This window comes from Hypanus sabinus, chromosome 5, assembly GCF_030144855.1.
Source record: "Hypanus sabinus isolate sHypSab1 chromosome 5, sHypSab1.hap1, whole genome shotgun sequence".
In the NCBI taxonomy this organism is placed as follows: Eukaryota; Metazoa; Chordata; class Chondrichthyes; order Myliobatiformes; family Dasyatidae; genus Hypanus; species Hypanus sabinus.
The window spans coordinates 142,913,773-142,938,930 of NC_082710.1; the positions used below are offsets into that span (position 1 = coordinate 142,913,773).

The following is a 25,158-nucleotide window of genomic DNA, read 5'->3' on the forward strand; positions in this document are numbered from 1 at the left end:
GGGGGTGGGATGAAGCTAAGAGCTGGAAAGGTGATTGGTGAAAGAGATACAGAGCTGGAGAAGGGAAAGGATCATGGGACGGGAGGCCTCAGGAGAAAGAAAGGAGGGGGTGGGAAGCACCAGAGGGAGATGGAGATCAGGCAAACAACTAAATATGTCAGGGATGGGGTAAGAAGGGGAAGAGGGACATTAACGGAAGTTAGAGAAGTCAATGTTCATGCCATCAGGTTGGAGGCTACCCAGCCGGTATATAAGGTGTTGTTCCTCCAACCTGAGCTTGGATTCATTTTGACAATACAGGAGGCCATGGATAGACATATCAGAATGGGAACGGGACGTGGAATTCAAATGTGTGGCCACTGGGAGATCCTGCTTTTTCTGGCGGACCGAGCGTAGGTGTTCAGCGAAACGGTCTCCCAGTCTGTCTCGGGTCTCACCAATATATAAAAGGCCACACCGGGAGCACCGGACGCAGTATACCACACCAGCTGTCTCACAGGTGAACTGTCGCCTCACCTGGAAGGACTGTCTGGGGCCCTGAATGGTGGTGAGGGAGGAAGTGTAAGGGCAGGTGTAGCACTTGTTCCGCTAACAAGGATAAGTGCCAGGAGGGAGATCGGTGGGAAGGGATGGGGGGGACGTGGACAAGGGAGTCGCATAGGGAGTGATCCCTGCAAAAAACAGAAAGGGGGGGGAGGGAAAGATGTGCTTGGTAGTGGGATCCCGTTGGAGGTGGCAGAAGTTACAGAGAATTATACGTTGGACCTGGAGGCTGATGGGGTGGTAGGTAAGGACAAGGGGAACCCTATCCCGAGTGGGGTGGCGGGTGGATGGGGTGAGGGCAGATGTGCGAGAACTGGGAGAGATGCGTTTGAGAGCAGAGTTGATGGTGGACGAAGGGAAGCCCCTTTGTTTAAAGAAGGAAGACATCTCCTTCGTCCTGGAATGAAAAGCCTCATCCTGAGAGCAGATGCGGCGGAGACGGAGGAATTGTGAGAGGGGGATAGCCTTTTTGCAAGAGACAGGGTGGGACGAGGAATAGACCTGACTTGACTTGGAGTCCTGATGAAGGGTCTCAGCCGGAAACGTTGACTGTCTCTTTTCCATTGATGCTGCCTGGGCCTGCTGAGTTCCTCCAGCATTTTGTGGGCCTTACTTTGATTTCCAGCAACTGCAGAGCTTCTCGTTTGTGAATCTGTCTTTAATACACCCAATTATTTAACCTCCCTAGCTCCAACACCCTCTGGATGAAGAAATTCCACCTCATCTCATTTCTAAACGGGCGTTCCTTTATTTTGAGGACAGGCACGCGGATCCTGGATTTTCCTAAGCGTCCTTTCTGCGTCCACTCTATATAGGACGTCCATCAAATTCATGATCTTCCGGAAGCAGTTTATGTTTGTCCCGCGAATACCCTTAAGATTTTTGAGAGCGTTCTGATACGCATCTTTCTGGGGCTTCGTCATGCAGGATGTGTGTGACCAAACTGGAATTCTGTAAAACGCCTGCAGATGGCAGGGACCCCATTCCGCAGAGACAGACCCATTTCCCGCGTTCTGTGGCACCAGGGAAGCTCCGGTGACTCCGATGACATCACTGCACTGGCGTTACTTTGTTTTGTTCTGAATGGGCACAATGTCATTTTGGCGCGCTGCGTCTCGACCAATCAAGGCTCAGCGCGTCCGGTGTCACCGCTCGCCCCTTACGGAGGGCGGGGGGGTCGTGGCTTGCTACTGCGCATGCGCTTCCAAAGAACCATCCGGCCTCCAGCATCTGAACGTCGGCTGGAATGCGTCTCCCTGGTAACGGCGGCGGAGCCCCACTGAATGCACAGTCATTTCCCGAATTTACTCCTCCCCGCCCACTGTGCGGCTTGGCGTTCATCCGCGGAAAAGACACTCACTCAGCTCCGGTGGCGCCGCCGTCACCCGACGACAGCATCATCCCGCCCCACCGTGCGTGGTGACGCCCAGGGAACGTCGGCGTCACCGGGACCGCTTGCTATTGGCCGCAGGGCCACGTGTCAGAGTTCAGCTGAGCCGGCCCGCCCTCCCTCCCTCCCTCTCTCACTCGGCTCAATGGCGGAGCAACAGCAGTTTTACCTCCTGCTTAGCAACCTCCTCAGCCCTGACAACGCCGTCAGGAAACAGGCCGAGGTAAGCCAGCTCGGTGGAAGGGGTGGCCCCTGCCCTGGTTCAGTGGTGTCCCCCTCCCCTGGAGGGGCCTACCCGTGGCCTCGGGAGGCGCTGGGGCTCTTCCTCCCCAGTGAGGAAGGAGAGGCCCCGGCCCCCGGCCTCCCCACGTGGGCCAGATTTGGCGTTGCATTGAGTTCCAGCTGCTTGCACTGCTTCAGAGGGTGGGTGAGGGGTGGTTCATTAAATACCTCCAGCTGCAGTTAATCTGGGGTTCGGTCCTTGGGTTGTTTGGTCCCTTCACTGTCTGAAAAATGAGGTTATTTTTAAATCACTGGAAAAGCTTTTCTTTTCTATTGACATCTTAAAATTCATTGCAAATCCAGATTGTGAAAATATTTAATAGATGCAAAGATTTGCAATGGGCTGCTTGAAAGAAAAGTGGGAACTGGTGGAAGTTCCAAGCGCTGAGCAGGAATTAGGCGAGCCTCACGCTCATAAAATGCTGGAGAAATTCAGCAGGTCAGGCAGTCAACGTTTCCTTATCTGACCTGCTGAGTTCCTCCAACGTATTGTGTATTGCTCCAGATTTCTAGCATCTGCAGAATCCCTTGTCTCAGCAGGAATTAGTTATTGTTCTTCGCCACCCGTCTTTAAAATGACATTAATTTTCAGCCACACCTCATTCTTATAGAGTGATTTTCCGATCGTGAATTTGATCAATTTATAATATGGTTTAATATACTTTTTAAGTTAAATGACTAATTTAAATCTTGTACAAACTTTAGGAGTGACTTTAAAAGGGTAATTCGTTATATGCATAGGGGGAATAAGACAGCTCTTGCCAAATGCTAGTGCAGGCATGGTGGGTTAAATCGTTGGCTGCAGAATTGGAAGCCTGACACAGGTAGACTTGGTTACAGGTTAAAGCAGGATTTTTTAAAAAAAATTGTATGCTTACTCTCAAGTACATTATTCCTCATTGTAAAACCTGTTGTTCTGGTTTAATTTTGTTTAACTTGGACAGTAAAGGGATTGATGTAAACTTTAAAGTCAAAACAGAATGCTCCATTATTTATAAGTTTTATGGGAGAAGTAGATTCTTTTCTTTGCATTGTTTCCTAAAGGTATTTATTTGGGATAGAAATCTGTCACTCAAATAGTAGGTGTATCTATTGTTATTGAAGCTATAGTGGTCATGATGTAATTTTAATTCCAGGTGTGTTTTTGGATATATTACATTATCTGTATATGAAGTAATGCTTATGAAGTGGGTAGTAATGTTTTGAAGAATAGATGTGGTTGAAATTTCCAGTGCAGACAAAGAGTCTTGTACAAGTTTTGTACAATGTCAACTGTCTCTTTCCCTGTGTTGTTATTTCTAAAGTCTGGTGGTGAGACTTGTTTGTTATGTGCTGTGATGTATGATGTGGGTGATCATGGTCTTTCCATGACCGTGATTGTTCTTGACAATGTTTTCTACAGCGGTGGTCTGCCATTGCCTTTGTCTGACAGTGTCTTTACAAGATGGGTGACTCCAGCCGCTATTGATACCCTTCAGAGATTGTTGGTGGTCACATACCAGTATTTGTGATATGCACCGGCAGCTCTCGTGGCTTCACATGACCCTGATTGGGGACAAAGCAGGTGTTAACCTTGTAGGCTAGTGGATGAAAGGAGCTCCTTGCATCTCCTTTGGTAGAGATGTATCTCCACCCTGCCATCTGAGGGGTTTTTAAAATAAAGGAAATGTGTTTCTGGTTTTGTACTGAATAGAGGGTTGAACTTGGAATTAGAATTCATAACACGGATTGCCGAAGATCTTGGCATTTGACAGTGAGCTCCTTTCTCAGTTGGCAGTCTAGCCTGAACCTCATGGACTGGGTAATATTATCATTCAGCATCTTTGCTGCAGAGTGCTGTTGCTCAGTTTCATGTATTGACCAATGTACATTAAAATGAGAGGCTTGGAGAGAAACTGATCAGAGGTGCAGGGTCAGACATACTCATGGAGAAGGATGACTGGTGCAATATGACAAGCTGTGTGGGTACGAATGAATTGTGCCCAGTACGACATAAATTCTGAGATTGAGTTGGAGCATGGGCAAATGATACCTATTAAATCACAGAACAATCTGCTGATGTCTTCAGGAAGCAGTGTGAGAAAATGATTGGGAAGCATGACTTGGTTTTAAACAGGAAGTAGTTTGAACCATGAGTGTGATTTTTTTTCTCTGAATTCACCCTGCTTGACAAGGATACGGAACACTGTCTTAATGATATATCATTGGATCCCGAATCGTGATTGATGTTAGAATTCGGACTGGGTAGACAAGTGGGAGCCCAAGCTTCTGAGTTGGTCAAGTCGCACAATAGACTGGAGCGGGCACAATCGACGAAGGGAGTAATACATCGTAGCTGTTGTTATAGATAAGATGTTGGATCAAGGCTGATCGTTTGTCTAAAAATTCCATGGCCTTATTTTAAAGAACAAGTTGTTTCATGTGTGTTGTGGTCAATATTTGTATAGTGGATGACATTTTTAGTGACTTGTCATTTCTGAGACACTACTTGTGGAACTTTGCAGTGTGCATTGCTTTTCATTGACTGTAAACTTTTGTCATGTTGTGTAATATTCTGTGTGAATGCAATAAGAACTGAAAATGGAAGTTTTCATGTCGGGAGACATCTGTGGAGGAAGTAAAAACTCAATTCAGTGACCTTTGTTAGACACTTACAAAATGAAAACAACAATACAGCCCACAATATTGTGCTGACCTTTCAATCTGCTCTAAAATCAATCTAACCCTTCTCCCACATAGCCCTCATTTTCTTTCATCCATGTTTAATTTCAGCATTCTTCAATAGTTTAAACTGCTTCAGGCTGTGTAATTGTTAAGGTGGTCTATTAAACCAGCAGGTGGAACTTAAACTTTTAACCAAAACTAATTTGCTTCAGTGCTAAGTGACACTGTTTCTTTTTAAGGTAAATACTAATGGAAGCAGCAAATATTGTATTTGGCTGATGTGTGGAATAGTTTTTTAAAGGTATTAAACTGGTAATTCAGTGTTAAAGAGACTGCATTTTTATGTACTTGTAGTATTTCAAGTTGTCCAGAATAGGTTTTTAATGCTGTGACTATCTTCAAACAAAATACATCTTGACTAGCTCCAGAGAATCAGTTTAGCTACTTCCTCATGACATAGTCATTGTTAACATGAGTCCCACAGTATATTCACATTACGATAGACTAAAGGTTTGATTTGTCATGCCATTTAAATAACATGGGTTTTGGAGCAAAGCTCTCATCTGAGGCAAAGGTGGTAGGTTCTAGTCCAATGCCAGGACCATGAGCACTTCAGTTGCTTTTTCTCAATTATTTTGCACTCCCCTGACTGGTGATTATATTTTTGGTCTTAGTAAGCTTGAATTCTGGTTAGCATCCAAGTTGAATTCATCCACCACCTCTGCTCATTGCTGTACATGTTTTGCTGATTAAACTTTCCCTATTAAACAATCCAATCTCTTTTCAAATCCCTTCATATCTCACCCTGATTTCTAGAATCTCCTTTGGTCATAAAGATCTCCAAGGTCACTGTACACTTCAATTCAACCATCCTGAGCTCCTCTGAAATGTTCCAACAGTATCCATCTTTTCAGCCAAGTTCTTCAGGTGTGGGTTTCACTTCCCTTACAAACTCCATTTATTGTTTATTTTCCCATTCAAGATGTATCTCTAACAAAGCTTTGGGAAATCTGTCTAATGCCTTCTGTCATCTGCTATCTATTTTTCTAGTTTTTCTAAAATTCCTTGAGATGTTTTGCTATATTGAATCAGATATTTCTTGCACTGAGCATGAAATAATAATCTGCTGCATGGCTGCAGCTACAAGATTAACAACACTCCAGGTTAAAGCATTGAATTTCGTCGTCGTTCTACCCATTACCCAATTTGCCCAGCAGCTGCTGTGCCACACACTTAGGATATGCAGAATCCAATGAATTGCAATACAACAACTGCTTGAGACGGCTTAGTTGTTGCATACCAAATCCTCGTTCCCCACTGTCTTCAAGGAAGCGCAGCAGGTCTGGGTTGTTATCACCCTGAAGTCACGAGATTAGAATGCTGTGCTTAACAGCACTGTGCAAATGTTTTCATCATGTTAACTTGGCCATTCAAGAAGGTGCATTTTCACTGGGTGAAAGGTTGGGAAATTAGTGATTGCTAGATTTGGTAATGAATACAAATGGCATGTTTTAAAGCAGGAAGGTAATGATAATACACTGTACCTTTCATATCAAAATATTTCACATCACTTTGTACTTTTTAAACATTTGCCTGTTACTTCGCAAATTTCCAGTTGTATGGTACTGCTGAAATAAGTTGAGGGGCAAAGCTTTAAGTTGGATGTTTTAGAATGGTATCTTTTAATACCCACTGAAGAGAAATGTATTATCAGTCTAATGTTTCATTTGAAAGCTGTCATCTCCAACAATGCAGCATTCCATTAGTGTGGCCTGCATTATGATATGGGCCTCATTCCATGCGGGGCACTGGGCTTGGTTCCAAGCAGGCTTTTGTGTCATGTGCAGAGCCCTTTGTGATTTAGTTTGTGCATTCATTCTTAAAAATGTGCGAGTTTCTATTCTTAAGCCTGGTGGGAATTCCATTATGGATTCAGTTAGCTCCATGTGTCTAGTCAGGCTGAACTACTGCTGAGTCTTGATTTGTCATCAAAGCTAGTCAGCCCTTTATTGGTTGTAACACTTCTGATAATCAGCACATTCATTCTTAAAAGACAATTGGTTATGATATCTCCAAGTAGATGAGCTAATGAAATCTGAATTTTGTAATTCTGGCAGCAAAAATTTTTTTATATTTCTGTTTAGAAATATCCTATTAAGGGTTACGTTCTGGTGTTCACAGCAGTGAACACTGGACAATGCGGTGGGCTCTGAAAAGAAGCAATATTAATCCTTAGTTAATCCATGATGATGGCTGCTGTTAAAATGATAAGACTACATTTTAAGTAATTTTGGGTGGAACATAGAACATAAAACAGATAGGCCCCTTTGACCCACCAGCTTGTGCCAAACTGGTTAAATTAATAATCAGATGCAAGACTTGCAAATTCTTTCCATTTCCTACACATTAATGGGCCTGTCCAAGAGCTCTTGCATCATTTTGCCTCTACCATCCCAGGCAGCGCATTTCATGTACTCACCACTGTTTAAAGATAAACTTGTCCTGCATGTTTCCTCTGAAATGCCCTCTGCTATTAGATATTTTAACCCTGGGGAAAAAATACTGACTGTCTACACTATCTTTGCCTTTCATCTTACAAACCTCTATCAGGTCTACCCTCAGCCACTCCAGGGGAAATGACCCAAATTTGTCTGATCACTTACGGCATCTGTCCTCTAATCCAGACAGCATCCTGGTAAATTTCTGCACCCTCTCCAAAGCGTCAACGTTCCATAATGGTGACCAGAACTGAATGCATTACTCCAGATGCAGCTTAATTTAGAGTTTTATAAATCTGTAACATAACTTACGAACTCTTAGACTCATTTCCTTGACTGGTAAAGGTAATCGTGCTGTATGCCGTCTTTACCACCCAGTCAACCTGTTTAGCTTAGACCCCAAGATCGTTCTGCACATTGCCACTGTTAAGGGTCTTTACATTTGATCTTCCCAACTGTAACTCTCAGTTGGCTGGGTTAAACTCCACTGGTGCATCTATCTTTCTGCATCAGAAATGTGTGGCGTTTACATGTTCTCCCTTTGACCACATAAGCTTCCTCTTACCGCTCTTGTTTCCTTGCACCTTCTAAAGGTGTGGTTTGGTAGATTAAATGGGCGTTGTAAATTGTCTTCAAGCCTTGATGAGTGGTCTGATGGGGGGTGGGGGTGGATTGGATGGGAATGTGTGGAGAATAAAACGAGATGAGTGTAAATGTATGGGCTGAAAGACCTGTTTCCATGCTGTACCTCACCAACTTTTTGCACTTTCATTAGAAAGAACAATCTTTTAACGCTCAAATTTAAACTGCTAGTTCCTCTCTGCCCAGTTGTTTTATTCTTGCCCCTTACATCCTTCAGAAGGACGACAGTCATACCAGTGCTCAAGAAGAGTAGGGTGAACTGCCTCAATGACTGTCGCCCAGTTGCATTCTCATATACTGTGATGAAGTGCTTTGAGAGGTTGTCATGGCGAGAATCAACTCCTGCTTAATCAAGGACCTGCCCCCTCTGCAATTTGCCTATTGCCCCAATACGTCTACAGCTGATGCAATCTCACTGGCTCTCCACTCAGTCTTGGATCACCTGAGCAATAGTAATACCTAGTTCAGGCTGCTGTGTATTGATTACAGCTCAGCATTCAGCACAATCATACTCTCAGTTCTAATCATCAAACTTCAAAACTGTGCCTCTGTGCCTCCCTCTGCAACTGGATCCTCGACTTCCTCACCAGGAGAGCACAGTCTGTAGATCAGAAATAATATCTCTTTGTCACTGACATTCAACACTGGTGAACCTCAAGTATGTGTGCTTTGCCCACTGTTCTACTCTCTACACCCATGACTGTGGCATACAGGAGCAAGATCAGCTGGTTGAGTGGTATCGCAACAACAACCTTTCATTCAACGTTAGTAAGACCAAGGAATTGATTGTGCACATTAGGAAGGGCAGGTCGTAGGAACACACGACCTCATCAACGCAGGAACACGCCAGTCCTCATCAAGGGATCAGAAATGGAATGGGTGTGTGGTTTCAAGTTCCTGGGTGTCAACATCTCTGAAGATCTATCCTGGGTCCAACAGAGAAGGCATGACAATGGCTATGCTTCATTGGGAGTTTGAGAAAACTAGTTATGTCACCAATGACCTTTGCAAATTTCTATAGATGTACCATGGTGAGCATTATAACTGGTTGTTGCTTCATCGTCTGTTACGAAGGATCCTCTGCACAGGATCGGGGAAAGGCTGCAGAAAGTTATAAATAGCCAGCTCCATCAAGGGCACTAGCCTCCCCAGCATCGAGGACATCTTCAAAAGGTGATGCCTAAAAAGGCAGCATCCATTACTAAGGATCCCCAACACCCAGGTATGCACTCTTCTCATTGCTACCATAAAGGAGGTAGTACAGGAGCCTGAAAGAACGACACTCAATGTTTCATGAACAGCATCAGATTGCTGAATGGACAATAAACCTATGAACTCATTATTTTTCTCACTATGAACTCATTCTCACTATTTTTCCTCTTTTTGCATTACTTACTCATTTTTTAAAGATATGTACTTACTGCATTTTATTACTTTTTAATTATGTATTGCAATATACCGCTGCCACAAAACAACATTTCAGAATAATGTTAAACCTGATTCTGCTTCTAACTATACTGTCATCCCTGAAGTGGCCTACATCAATTTGTGAACCTGTCCTCAGCTGATAATTATCTGAGCTTCTAAATAGTTATTAGAATGAACCAGATTTTATTTGCAGGTTGCTTAGAGCTCCATGGGTAGGAAGTTGTTTGGGGTACATGACTTCTAGTGAATGCAATCAAATTACTCAAGCCACTTCCTGAACAGGAAAAAGAAAATGCACTAAATATACTCTCAATTAAAGAGGGTCATCCCTCCAAGAGTAGAAGGTAGTGGTGTATACAACATACATAAAATCAATCTCAGTTGTGCTGTGGTTGTCAAACTTGATTGACAGGGGAGCTACCCAACCATTTCCACTCTGGCTGTATCTAACTTCAGCAGTCGTTTATTTATGGCATCATGTTAAAGTTCTTTCACTCCTGTTGCAGTTGAGATAAATTCAGCTCTGTGTTAACCTGGAGCTTTCTGGTCTATGACCAGTTGCAAAATTCTTTAAAGACTTTTTTCCTAGGTTTTTATTTGTAATGTTATTATTCAGCCATGTGCCCTTTCACTCTGTTGCTGTCCAGTTGATGGTACGGAATAAGAAAGTTGTAGACGCAAGTTTTATTCCAGTGACTTAAGCACAGGAAACCCAGGCAAACTTGTGGGATGCTGCAGGGATTGATGTTTGGTCGCTTGTGGGTTAACAAGGAATGGATGTGGCATATGGAATATAATCTAAAGATGTGAGCTCACACTTTATTACAACCAACATAAAAAGGATTTTAAAATTAGATTGAAAGATGTTGCGTGTTCAGAAGGATCAAATTGCTTGTTTGCAAGGGTGCAGCAAATACAGTAATTGGAAAGGCAGAACGGTATGTTTATTGCCAATGGTTTTGAGTAGATGCCTCTTACTTGAATTGTTTCAAGCCCTGGTGAAACTACACTCGAAATTCTGTGTACAAGTAGGGTGTCCCTACTTCAGGAAGAATGCATTTGCAGTAGAGGGAATGTAATGTAGGTTCATCAGATTGATTTCTTGGGTAGGGTTTATCTTATAAGTTTAGAATGTGGAATCAGAATCAAGTTTATCAACACTGACTTGCATTGTGATAGCTCTTGTTTTGTGGCAGCAGGATAGTAAAATGCTTCAAAAACTACCATGGTACAAAAAAATAAATAATTAAATAGTGCCAAAAGGGTAAATTAGTGAGAAAGTGTCCATGGTTCATGGACAGTTCAGATGGCAAAGGGGAAGAAGTTGTTACACTGGGCATGGGTCTTCAGACTCCCTGATTGCAGTAATGAGAAGAGGCCAGGTCCCATTGATAGATGCCACCTTCTTGAAGCACTTTAGTGCCCGTGATGGAGCTAGCTGAGTCTACAACGCTCTGCAGCTTTTCTGATCCTCTGCATTGGCACCTCCATACCATGGTAATGCAGCCACTCCAAATGCTCTAGTGTCACCAATATGCAAAATAATTGGTTTGTTGGAGGACACGGATATGTTTTCCCATGGCTAAAGTGTGTGTAGGGTCAGGTCACAGTCACAAGATAAGGAATTGGCCTTTTGGGATTGAAAGAGAACTTTTCTTAGCCATAGGGTTATTGATCTTTGAAATTCTCTATGTGGGGGGCATTGAAGACTCCTTTGCAAGATATTCAGTGGATTTTGGAGGTTAAGGGAAATGAAAATGATGGGGTTAGTGCAGGAAAATGGTACTGAGGTAGATCATGTGTGATCAGTGAAATGCAGAGTGAGTATGAAAAGCAAAGTCTTTTGCTACTTCTGTTCTTAATGCTGCTGTGAGCCTCAATTTAATATCTAATTTGAAAGAAGGCACCTCCAAAGGTGAAGTACTGAGACTAGATTAGCTACTAGCCTCCTTTACTCTTCTAGTTGAATTCAGAAGGGAGCTATTCTGCCAGTTCACAATAAACCCATGGTCAATCCCATTTTCCCTCTTTATTCTGTTATTTTCTCTTATCTGTATCAATTGCCCTTTGATCATTTTGCAACTTTTCTACAGCAATGATAATGTACAGCCAACAAGCAAGCATTTGGGACATGGGAAGAAATTAATACCAGGAGAAAACTTGTATGAAGTATGTGCAAACTTCACCAAGACAGCAGCCAAGGTTAGGATTGAACCTGGATATTTGGAGCTAGAGGCAGCATTGGGATGTCCCATAGAGATTTATGATATTATTTTGAAAAAGTAAGGTATTGCTTCAATCTCCAGGTTAATTTTTTGTCCCTCAGCCAGGATTGCGAACACATCTGCAGATTAACCAATTGTTGTGTATGGAAGTGTATCCCACATTATTGCAGCTACTCGATTTCAGTGTTCCTTGATCAGTCTGATATTTTGCAATTTTCAGACAAGAATGTGAAGTGGCATCATTTTAAGGAATCATCAGATTTTCTTGTAAAGATGTATTTTTTTAAGTGGAGAAGTTTTTATGGTCAGGAATGATTGTGCACTGCCTTGGATAGGGTGATTGGGTATTCCATTGGGAAACCTATACTGGCGTCCTGTCCTGATTATCTCCCTCTAAATGTCAAAAAATTGTCTGCACTGATGGTTTAGAGAAGAAGGCAATCTTTATTCCCCAGCAGTTTTGATCAATCAGATTGCAGTCAAAATGCACCAAAACAGTTTGAAAAGTTTAAAAACAAACTGCAGTTGGGAATCTAAAACAAAAGTTAGAAAATACTAGAAATACTGGTCAGGTTAAGCCTGACCTGAATGCTTGTAGCACTTTGTTCTGAATTCTAGCTTGCTTGTCTTGATGCTATAATCTGTTGTCTTTTTTAAAAAAAACCTTTTGACTTTTAATTGATTCTACATCTTCAGCTCTTGAGTTGACAGAACATTACATTAGAAAGTTTTGCCAAGAACAGGCCATTTGGCCTAACAAAACTTGCTAAATTTCTATTCACGTAGTGTTAAAATAACCATTGAGTTTAGATTTGAAAGTCTAAGGTTATACTTTCAACTACACAACTAGGTAGTTTGTTCCATGTGTTCTCATCTCGCTGTGTACAGAAATGCTTCCTGATGTTAGACTGAAATCTCCCTTTAACCAGTTTTCACCTATGGCCCTGTGTCCTTGTTAATGGATTAATTCTGAAGTAGTAGCTGGCATCCACCTTATACCCTTAATGATTTTGAACACTTATATCATGTCTCCTCTCATTCTACTTCTACTTAGGCTAAAAAGATTCAATTGTTTCAGTCTTCAGAGCTCACAACCTGCAGACCTGGAATGAGTCTAATCACCCTTTGAACTCTTTCCAGTGCTTTCACATCCCTCACAAAATATGGTAACCAAAAGTATATGAAGTACTCAAGGTGTGGCCTCACAAGCGCATTACAGAGTTTAAGGAGAACGTCTCTAGACTTGAACTCCACTGAGTGCATCATATAGCCCAACACTCTATTAGCCTTCCTAATCGCTTTTGTGCATTGTTAGATGGTACGAATTCAGAGATTTCCCTACCTTTTATGTGAAGAAATGCTTCCTTGTATTACACCATGTCCTAGATTTAATTGTAAAGTTTATGGCAATTTCTGGACTCTCACTAGGGGCCGTCTCTATTAAATCCTTTAATCACTTTCAAATAGATCACCTTTAATCTGTTCTATTTTGAAGAATACAAGCCTACTCTATGCACCCCTCTCTTCATAGCTTGACCCTTTTTAATCCTGGTATTGTTCTCCAGAATCCTTCAAGGCCCATCTGTATTCTAGAGATGCAGTATTGAATGCAGTACTCCTGAGGCTTGCTCAGCTCTTCATGTAACTAATTAAACTTGCAGCCCTTTATATGCCAGCTGCCATGAAGTATAGGCCAACATTTCATCAAGCATTTTCACTTCACAAGTGAGCGTGTGTAAACTCGCCTGAATTTGGATAATACTAATTAATTTTCAGATAAACTTGACTTCTCGGTGCTCATCATAGTTGACAGTTTGGACCAAAGGCAGTAAGTTACTAGTTTGGAGCAACAGGCTTACTTCCCAGTGAATTGCTTCTGGCAGAGCCTAATCTGCTCAATGTTTTTATTTTTGATTTCCGAAGTATATTCATGTGCTAAACTTCCATGTTTGATTCAATACCCTTTTGCATTTTATAAAGCAAGAAAAGTTTTTAAAACAAAGTTTTTAATACTTATAGTTTATCAGGTGAACATATCATCTAGAAATTGGGTTCATTAGAAAGATGTATTGAAAGTTCAAAGTAAATTTATTAATGTACATATATCATCATATACAACCCTGGGATTCATTTTCTTGTGAGCATACTCAATAACTCCAATAACCATAATAGAAAATGAAACACTGCATCTAATAAGGTGGACAACCAGTGTGCAAAGACAAAAGCTGCAAATAAAAAAGAAAGTAAGTAAATAAATAATGAGTAATATCAAGAATGAGATGAAGAGTCCTTGAAAGTGAGTGTATAGGTTATGGGAACAATTCAGTGATTGGGGAGAATGAAGTTGAGTGGAGTTATCCCCTTTGGTCCAGGAGTCTGATGGTTGAAGGGTAATAACTGATCCTGAACCTGGTGGTGTGAATGCAGAGGTTTCTGTACCTTCCAGTAGCGAGAAGAGAACATGAGCTGGGTGCTGGGGGTCCCTGATGATGGGTGCTGCTTTCCTGTGGCAGTGTACATTGTAGATATGATCAGTGGTGGAGAGGGCTTTACCCATGATGGGCTGGGTTGTGTCCACTACTTCTGGTAGGATTTTCTGTTCAAGGGCATTGGTTTTTCCATAATAGGCTGTGATACGGCCAGTCACTATACTCTCTATAGAAAGTTTGTCTTAAGTTTTGGATGTCATGCTGAATCTTTGCAAACTCCTTAATGTGCTGCTGTTGCTTTCTTTGTAATACACTTGTGTATTGGGCCAAGGATGGGTCCTCTGAAGTCTTAACACGAGGAATTTAAGTTGCTGACCCTCTCCACCTCTGATTCCCTGATGAGGACTGGCTCATGAGCCTCCTGGTTCCTACTCCTAAAGTCCACAATTAGCTCTTTGCTGACATTGAATGAAAGCTTATTGCTGAGGCACTATTCAGCCAGATATTCAATCTCTGTCCTATATGCTAATTCATCACCACCTTTGATTTGTGTCATCAGCAAACTTAGATATGGCATCGGCACTGTGCTTAGCCACGCAGTCATAAGTATAAAGTGAGTAGAGCAAGTGGCTAGGCACACGGCCTTATGGTGCAGCTGTGCTGATGGAGATTGTGGAGGAGACGTCGTTGCCAATCCGAACTGACTGGGGTCTGCAAGTGAGGAAATAGAGGATCCATTTGCATGAGGAGCTAATGAGGTAAAGGTCATGCAGCTTATTGATTAGTTTTGAGAGTATGATGGTATTGAATGCCGAGCTGTAGTCGATAAAGGGCATCCTGATGTATGCATTTTTTCTGTCCACATGTTGCAGGGTTGAGTGAAGAGACAGAGAGATGACATCTGCTGTGAACCTGTTGTGCCAATAGGAAAATTGTAGATCTAAGTCACTTCTGAGACAGAAGTTGATGTTTCATCACCAGTCTCTCAAAGCACTTCATCACTGGATGTGAGTGCTAGTCATAGTTACTGAGTTGATAGTAAGTCGATGGTCATTGAGGCAGCTCACCATGTTCTTCATAGGCACTGATATAATTGAAGTTTGCGTGAAGCAGTTGGGTACCTCAGACTGCCAAAGCGAGAGGTTAAAGATCTCAGTGAACACCCCAGTCAGTTTATCAGCACAAGTATTTCGTACTCGGCCATCTAGGCCGGCTGCTTTCTGTGAGTTCATCCTCCTGGAGGATGCTCTCATGTTGGCCTCAGATTGAAATTACAGGATCATTGAGGCTGTGGGCGTTCGTGGTGGCTCTTCCATGTTTTGATGATCAAAGCAAGCATAAAGCCTTCAAACTCATCTGGAAGCAAAACCCTGTTGTCACCTAGTTCACTTGGTTTCACTTTGTAAGAGGTGATAGTACTACTACCGCTGTTAAGCATCCTTCATTGATTCAAATTTAGTCCAGAACTGCAACTTCACATGTGAGATGACTTTCTGGAGATCGTACTTGGAATCTTGTAACTTGCTTGGTTGCCAGACTTGAATGCCTCTAATCTGGCCCTCGTCTGATAATGGATCTCATGGTTCATCCAGGGCTTCTGGTTAGGGAGGACTCTGATTTTGTGGGGACACTCATTTATGGCTGTTTTTATAAAGTCCATGACAGTTCAGCCAATTAACAACAATCGTGCACAGTTTGTCTTGTAGGTATCAATCTTTTTGTTAGGATTATATTTCTACCTAATTAGAGCAGATGCAGCATGAATGATGTTAAAATACCTGAGAGTGAGCCTGATTATTGGTCAGATTGTTGGCATGGGAAAAGGGCTAAATGCTGGACTCACTTTGTTTCCTCGTCTGTATTTGCTCATGATGTTGAACTTTGACAGTTTAAACCTTTGTAACAGTGTATCGTCCATAGGCAGTAATGTAGATACTCCTGTAAGTGAGGCAAAGTTACTGATGAGGTGGATGAGCAGTTAATGGATTGCTCCCCCAGATTTAGAGGTCACTTATGGTTGCTGAAATTAGTACACTAATAATGATCAAATAGATGCACTAATACTTGTGACAGGGTGTCTTGTCAATGTGTCATGCCTGTCCTTGTTCTCAAAGTTCCAAACTTCCAAAGTTAAACTAAAATTTCAAGCTTATTTGGGCTAAAAATTGTTGTTTAATCTGAGATCCTGCAGTGTTTGAGACTGAGTTTATTGGTGTTTGCACTGGGAACTTTAGATTTTCAATTCTTCTCTCTGTTATTCAGGAAACTTATGAGAATATACCTGGACAATCGAAGATCACATTCCTTCTGCAAGCTCTCAGGAATTCAGCAGCTGCAGAGGAGGTAATTATCAATCTTTACTTTTCCTTCAGTTTGTTGATTGAATAATAGGAAGGCTTTGTGCTGAATGAGTGTTTAAAGACTTGTCTCTCTTGTTTCATCATGCTAATCCAGAAATCAAGTGAATGAGACTATTTTGACTTGCAGTTCATTGTGACCAAATATCTAATTTTGCTCATACCTGAGGCTGGGCCTGTTTTCCTTGGAGTAAAGAAGGCTGAGAGGTAACCTGAAACATAGATGGTCAGAATCTTTCCCCACAGTCGGGGTATCAAAAATAAGAGGACATAGGTTTAAGGTGACAGGAAATGGGATTAGTGTAATTAGATGGGTTTGGTACATGTTGTGGGCTGAAGAGCCTATATCTGTTTAGACTAAAATTGTTTATTAATTTTACAGACCATTTTCTGGATAAATCATCTGGTATTGTACTAGATTTAATATGGATTTGTTGGAGGGGCATGAATGCTGTGTAATGTTGAGATTTGAGTATGTCTTTCTGGATATTAGAAATAGTATTGCAGTGCACATTTTTGCATCACAACTCTTGTAGAATTTAATATTGTCATTTTGGGCATGCAGTCACTTATGATATTTTTGGGGAGCCATTGAGTGTTACTAAGGCCCTGCGTTGTTGTGAACTGTCATGGTTTAAGAGTGTTGTAATGCGGAAACCGGCATTTAGAGGGAACGGCCTTAGTTATCAGACAGTTATCATGCAGCAGGCTGTGCTCTACAATACATTAGGTGAAGGCCTGGTGATAGCTAATCCAACATCAGTGCTCAGAAGAGAATTGTGTAGGTGTGAAAATGGATATTTTCAGGACTATGCATTAAAATCAACGCAAGTGGGGTAAGTTGACCAAAGAGCATTCTTGTTTAACATTTGAAACATCTAAATTATCTCCCTGCGTCATCTATTAAAGGCCTTTATCAATGGGTTTTTGTCTTTCAGGTGAGACAAATGGCCGCTGTTTTAATGCGGCGAATGCTATCTGCCTCTTTTGAAGAAATATTTCCAAATTTAACCCCTGAGGTACAAAATGCTGTCAAACATGAGCTGCTTCTCGGTATCCAGGTGGAAGGGTCATCAAACATCAGGAAGAAGACATGTGACATTGCAGCAGAGCTCTCTAGGAATCTGATTGGTTAGTGACTTGTAATATCTTAATTTAAGCAATGATCTTCAAGGAATGAGCGTGTTGGTTTAAAGGGGCAAACAATTCAGAATGGAGATAAGAACATATTTGCACCAAGGGTACTTATCACCTGAAACCGAGTGCATACAAGGGAACTGGAAGGTGAATCAACTGGAGCTTTCAAAATTTATTTTGAGATAGAGTGCAAGTAGGCCCTTCAATACACGTTGCCCAGCAACCAACTAATTTAATCTTAACCTAATGGGGGGCAATTTTCAGTGACCAATTAACCTACTGAGTGGTACGTCTTTGGACTGTGGAGGGCATCCTACAGGGAGCACTTACAAACTCCTTACAGGCAGTGGCAGGATTTGAACCTGAGTTGCCTGTGCTGAAAAGTGTTGAGCTAACTACAGTTGTGTGTAAAGTGGGGAGCAGATGGTTCCATTGATATTAGTGATTTTATTCTGCTTGCAGCATTTTATTGATACTTCACTATCTGCTATTTTGCGAAGAGCAGAGAAATTATAAAGGCAAATTTTATCTGAAATATCATCATGAAATGGAATAGTAGTTGCACTATTTGGCTCAATCACTCCATATTGTGCCAAGATCCCATTTCTTGCCACTCTGGGTAAAGTTCTTTCTTTTGAAATCTTAAAAGTTATCAAATGTTCCTAGATTTCATCACTCATGACTGGAAACATCTTCTGTACTTGGGCCCTATCAACCTTCCTACACGTTTTTAGAAATTTCTTTTGAATTTCTCCATCTTTTCAGTGTTTACATGTAATTGACCCTGCTGTGTATTGTTTGTATGAAGGATAAGCAAAAGCACAGGCCAATTGGTTTAAGTGGTTCTGTTCTGTAAAATCTTTACTTTGTTTCCAACTCTCATGAATTTTGGGACAGTTCACAAACCGGTAAGGTTGCTCATTTTTGAACTGTTCAGTGCAATATACTCACCTAGGCATTCAGAGCCGAAACCAGGTTTGGACATGGGAATTGTGCTTTACTCTACCTCATTTAGCAATTGTTAAAAGGTAAACCGTATTATTAAAAGATTTAAACCCCCATGATAAAAAAAAACTAGGATTGTTAACATTCTATCAGAAGATGGCAACGTGGGCTTAGAGTGGATTAGGTTACTGTGCAGCTTAACCTTAGCAAGGGATGAAATACCAGAAACAATAGTAATCGTATTTCAATTCATTGCAGATCCTTTGAACAATATCAAAGCTGTTATTGCCTGTTGTAAATCTGCATCTCTCTGTTGACTTTGATAGAATTTCTTCTGTGTTGAGCAGATGTTTCTGCATAAAATCAAGACAGAAACTTGGGATCATAAGTATAAAGAGTTATTAATAAATTCAATAATGAATTTCCAAGAAACCTCTTTACCGTACTGTAAAGATGTTTTTTCAGAGAGGTTAGATAAATGAAGGGAACAATAATACAATCCAAAAGGTTGTTAGGAATGACAGAAACAACTGCTGTGGAGCACGTATGACAAAATAAAATGGTCCTGTTAGATCTTATTCTGTGCCAGAGTTCCAAAGTAATAACTTGATCTTTAAATGCAGATGCCACTAGCTGATTATTGCTTGTTCATATCCAGATGATGATGGCAACAACCAATGGCCAGAAATCTTGAAATTTCTCTTTGAATCTGTCAGCTCCCAAAACGTGGCTCTGCGTGAAGCTGCCCTGCATATTTTCTGGTAAGTTCCTTGTAGAGAATTCCCATATTAAGCTTTTACGTAGGGTACAGAGATGCTACTGAAATAAAATATGATACAATTTTGTTATGGAATTACCTACAGTGAATTACTGACTCCCAGTCACATTCACCATATCATAATCCCTTCCCTGCCTATGCCATCTACTGATTTGACTTGATTTATTGCTAACCCTTTTAGTTCTTCATTTTATCCATCATCTCTCACTGGAAGCAGGAGCACTGAGGTCTCACAAGGAGAAATGTCACATAGACTGCTCTGGATGCCAGGATTGAACCTGGATCCCTGGTGCTGAGCCAGCAACTCTACAACTTGTGACATTTTGTCACATAGTGCTGCTAAGAGGCCAGCACAACTTGTGTTTTCAAAAAGAAGAATAATTCACCCCATGGTTCTGGTTACTGTGATTTCTTCACCAGCATTGCTTAAACAGCTTATCTAATCAATAACACAAGATTCTACAGGTGCTGAATGCTTTGTCAGCCCGTTCACTCTGCCTGCCACAGAAGGCAGGATCTACCAGTGGCCACCATTTCAGTTTAGCTTCCCATTCCTGTTTGTCCATTGGCCTCATCTCATCCATAATGAGATCAAACTCCAATATTAAGAGCAACACCTCATTCTGTTTGGGTAGCCTCCAACTTGATAGCATAAAAATCGATTTCTACAATGTCCAGTAATTACTTCCTCTCTCCTTCTCCATTCCCCATTTTGATCATCCTCCCTCTCTCCTATTCATCTGTAAATCTGGTCTCCTTCCTCCTTCCCTTTCTTTGAAGATCCACTGTCCTTTCCTGTTAGATTTCTCCTTTAGCCTTTGTCTCTTGAACCTATCACCTTCCAGCTTCTTACTTCATCTCCCTCTCTTGCCCACCCACCTTCACCTATCACCAATTAAAAGCTTGTACTCCTCTTCCCCCCCCCCCCCCATCTTATTATGGCTTCTGTCCCCCTTCCTTCCTTCCAGTCCCGGTGAAGGTTCCTGGCCTGAAACAGGCTGTTTATTCCCCTCCATAGATGCTGCTTTACTTCCTGAGTTCCTGCAGGGCAGTGTGTGTGTTGGATCTGATCCCTGTTGCTCCCATCCATGTGGAAGTGGGGGATTCTGTCCCTCTGTATTTCCCAAATGCTGTTAGTTGTGAAATACTGTGGGGTGCAACCATAATAGACAAAGGAGCCTGCAACTGTCCCGCCATGACTGATATCTCAATGGGAGAGTCCAAAAGGAAGGTACTACAGCAACTTGGATGCGTTATATAAAGGTGGAGGTACAACTGAAGTAGCTCTTCATTGGCCTTGCAGTGAAGAGTTGATGCTTCTGTTCAAAATAATAACCTCCTCAACCAAGCTTTTTATTTGATTATTACTGTTTGTGCAGTTACAACAGTAGTGGTAAATCTAAAACACTTGGTAAAATATTCAAAATGGAAATCAATGGAATATCATCTGTGACTTGAAACATTTTTTTCACCACTATTGAAGCTGGCTGTGTTGTGGAATGTTCCCAGTATTTTGTCTTTTTAGTTTTGAAAGTCCAGCATCTTTTTTAAGTCTGTGTGTGTGATAAGAAGAAATAAGCATGAACGGGTAATTGGTGTTGAGTTGCTTTTGGGCTTCTTTTAATGGAATGGTGGAATGAGTTTAAGGACTCGATGGTGATGTTATAACTGAAAACAATGTGGAGGATGTTCAACAGATGTGACAAGAACTTGAACTAAAGCAAAGGTTAATGAAGACACCAATTCCAGTGCTGTAATCTGGAGCAAAAGACTTGTTGTTGAAGGGACCTCGTGGGGTCAGGTATCATCCTGGTAAGGTGGGCAGTTGCCGATTTGGGTTGAGACTCTACAAATAAATGGATAATGCTTTGGGGCAGGGTGTTCTTTTTTCCTAGAGCACCTTGATGTGCTTTTTATTTATTGAGATAAAGCAAGGAATAAGCCCTTTGAGCCACGCCACCCAGCAATTCCCTGATTTATTCCTAGTAACAACTTACAATGACTACTTAATCTGCCAAGTGCTGTGTCTTTGGACTGTGGGAGGAAACCAGAGCATCTGGAGGAAACCCACTTGTCATGGGGAGAATGTACAAACTCCTTATAGACAGTGGCAGGAATTGAACTGGGGTCACCTGTACAGTATAGCACTGTGTGAACCTCTTGGCTATTGAACCGACTTATATACTTCCTGCCATGTCAGATCATTGTACTTATTTACGAAACTGTCCATTTAATGTAGATTTGGCTTCAGCGAATGTAGCACCGCTTCAGTTCATAATCATAATTGCTTAGTTGACAATGTATTTCTTTGTTTTTAGTTTTGGCTGTGGTGAAACTGAATTCAAGTTGGTGTTGCAATCTGAACTGACTGTTTTGAAACAGTCAGGCGTAGTTTCCCTGAGCCAGTTGATAAACATTTGTACAGGAACATGAGTAGGCCATTTAATCTATTGAGTCTGTTCTGTCATTTGGTTAACTTGTGGCTGATCTTAACTTTCTTCCCACTGTTTCTATGGTTCTCAATACTCTGACGTAACCAAAATCTACCAATCTAGTTTTAAACACTTGAAACTGCTTTCCAGCGATGGTTGGAAAGGATGGGGGGCATGTGCAGTAAGAAGACTCCATTTCAGATTTTCAGTCCTCAGTGAATAATTGCTCTTCTAACATTTTTAAAATTGCTTTCATATTCTGGTTTTCCCCTACCAGATATCTTTTTATCCATTTTATTAACTCCAATAATTGTCTCAGACACCTAAATTATGTCACTCTTGGGTAACACATTTGCTCCTACCACTTTTTGAAGAGTATTTTTTTTGTGCTTGGGTTTCAGATCTGCAAATTGTCAACAGAGGACCTATAAACTAAAGTGGTTCTAGTTGTCTTGCTAATTTGTAGTGGGTAGAAAGCTGTGAAGGAAAAGAGATTATTGCAGGAATTTTAAAATTGTGAAATCCATCTTTAATATTTTACTTAATGTTATTTACGTATTCCTTTTTCTAGCTTTAAATATGAAGGCCTTCTCTAGAGTCTCACTGTGGGAATCTAAATGTAATCAATCTGGCCTGAACTGTTTTCCAGCATTGACTTACTGAAATTTGATCTTGACAAGTGAGTCTTGTGCTGTGTACTGATTCTGATGTGCTCCCTGGGATCAGGAATGAATTAAAATGAACCACAAGTGGAAGAGTAAAATATTCTCAAATCTTTATGCCATAAGCTTGCAGGATTGCTCTAGTTTTGCCGGATGTCATTTTGGTTCAATTTGTCATTAGACAATTTTTGTGACCTCAGCCTGTGGTTTGCGACCTATTATGGAAACCTTTATGCACAGCAAAGTGGAAAGATATCGTAGCGTCTCAGTGTAGTTCACTTCCCCTCCGCCTTGAATAAGAGAGGGAATGCACAGTAGCTTGGGCAGTATCTCTGAGGAAAGAAGCAGGGTTAATGTTTTGGGTTAGTTTTGGTACGAGTTTTAAATGAATGCTGTACAGAGAAAGGAGTGAATAAAGGAGACAACAAAATTGGAAGGCCAAAATGGATGGAAGGAAGAGTTGGTTAAATATCTAAAGTGGTGACAGCAGAAGTTGGTCTGTTTGGTGTTCAGTTTAGTTAAAAAAAAAGCTGCTGTGCAGTCCTGATGAGATGTCAACTGTTTGTTTCCCTCCATAGATGCTTGGGTTCCATCAACTGCTCACTTCCTTGCTCAAAATTCCAGAATTTGTAATATCTTGTGTCTTCATTAATCAAATGCAAAATGACTTATGAGTTAACTCTAAAACTTTTATTAAAATGTTATTTATAATAGGAATTTTCCTGGCATCTTTGGAAACCAGCAACAACATTATCTTGAAGTCATCAAACGCATGTTGCTGCAGTGCATGCAGGATCTGGAAAACACAAATGTAAGGGCTACCAGTGGTGGTTATCACTGCTGCCTACTCTTATCATGTGCTTTATGATTGTCCTATTTGTTTTTTATATTTCTGATAAGTGATAAAATGTAAAGGTTGAGATAGTGTGAGCATTTATCATTTAAAACAAAGTTGTGCAAATACCATTCCTATTTTTAAAAGAAGAATAGTATTGTCACATACACATCAAAACATAGAGTAAAATGGTTGTTTTTGTAAAAGATAGATAGATACTTTATTCATCCCCAAGTGGAAATTCAACATTTTTCCAGTGTCCCATATACTTATTGTAGCAAAACTAATTACAAACAGTATTTAACTCAGTATAAATATGATATGCATCTAAAATCACCCTCCCAAAAAGCATTAATAAATAGCTTTTAAAAAGTTCTTAAATAGTTTACTAAAGTGCATTGAGTGGTAACTTAAGCCCAGTCCTAACCCCGGCACTTTAACATGTCTTGCCCCTGGTGGTTGAATTGTAGAGTCGAATGGCGTTGGGGAGTAATGATCTCTTCATCCTGTCTGAGGAGCATTGCATTGACAGCAACCTGCCGCTGAAGCTGCTTCTCTGTCTCTGGATGGTGCTGTGCAGAGGATGTTCAGGGTTTTCCATGATTGACCGTAGCCTACTCAGCGCCCTCCGCTCTGCCACCGATATAATACTCTCCAGTTCTGTGCCCACGACAGAGCCCGCCTTTCATACCAGCTTATTAAGACGTGAGGCGTCCCTCTTCTTAATGCTGCCTCCCCAACACGCCACCACAAAGAAGAGGGCGCTCTCCACAACTGACCGATAGAACATCTTCAGCATCTCACTACAAACATTGAATGACGCCAGCCTTCTGAGGAAGTACAGTCGACTCTGCTTTCCTGCACAGGGCATCTGTTTTGGCAGTCCAGTCTAGCTTCTGGTCTAACTGCACTCCCAGATACTTGTAGGTCTTAACCTGCTTCACACATTCCCCATTAATGATCACTGGCTCCATATGAGGCCTAGGTCTCCTAAAGTCTACCACCATCTCCTTGGTCTTGGTGATATTGAGACGCAGGTAGTTTGAGTTGCACCATATCAAAAAGTCCTGTATCAGTTTCCTATACTCTTCCTCCTGACCATTCCTGACACACCCCACTATGGCCGTGTCATCAGTGAACTGCACATGGCAGGACTCCGAGTTATATTGGAAGTCTGATGTGTACAGGGTGAACAGGACCGGAGAGAGCACGGTCCCCTGCGGCGCTCCTGTGCTGCTGACCACCGTGTCAGACCTACAGTCTCCCAACCGCACATACTGAGGTCTGTCTGTCAAGTAATCCATTATCCAAGCCACCATGTGTGAGTCTACTCCCATCACAAAGGCCCACTCCCATCAAAGGCCAACACAGTCTGAGGATGTATTGGGGGGAAGCCCACAACTGCCGCCATGTTTGAGGTGCTAACGTAACAAGACTAATCCTAGCCTATACAGAATTTTGGAAGAAATGGGATCACCTAGAGGAAAACAAAAGGTTTTACAAACTCCCTGCAGTTAGTGGCTGGCAATGTAAAGAGTTACGTTAACTGCCGCAATCCCAATACACCCTTAAAAATCATATTTTTCTAGATGTGCTGTGTATTTCCTTGTTAGTCAAAAGTTTGTGGATTCAAGACCCAAACCAAAAACTTAGAGATTATATCCTATCAAAGTACTGAAGACATGTAGTCAGATTTGCTTGTTTTGGGCAAAGTGTTGAACTGGTGTCCTCTTGGTTGGCTGTAAAAGATCCTCTAGTACCATGCTGCAGAAGGGAAAGGGAATATTGTGTCACTAGGGAAGTGCAGTCTCGGCAGACAATAAGATCCAATACCATAGTGAGGCAGGTTGTGAGGTCACATTGAGCTTAATAGGGGACTATTCAATAGATTTATAACAGTGGGATAGAAGG

The 25,158-nt window shown here is 41.5% G+C and overlaps 1 protein-coding gene across 1 annotated transcript in view; it reads left to right on the forward strand.

Moving 5' to 3' along the window:
- Window positions 1-2,007: 2,007 nt before the first annotated feature.
- kpnb3 (karyopherin (importin) beta 3) overlaps window positions 2,008-25,158 on the forward strand; it is a 65,684-nt gene continuing 42,533 nt past the window's right edge. The window contains exons 1-5 of the mRNA XM_059970477.1: window positions 2,008-2,156; window positions 16,364-16,444; window positions 17,397-17,589; window positions 19,199-19,301; window positions 23,127-23,223. Of these exons, the coding sequence (XP_059826460.1) occupies window positions 2,079-2,156; window positions 16,364-16,444; window positions 17,397-17,589; window positions 19,199-19,301; window positions 23,127-23,223 (552 nt within the window). The 5' untranslated portion in view covers window positions 2,008-2,078. The remainder of the gene's footprint in view (window positions 2,157-16,363; window positions 16,445-17,396; window positions 17,590-19,198; window positions 19,302-23,126; window positions 23,224-25,158) is intronic.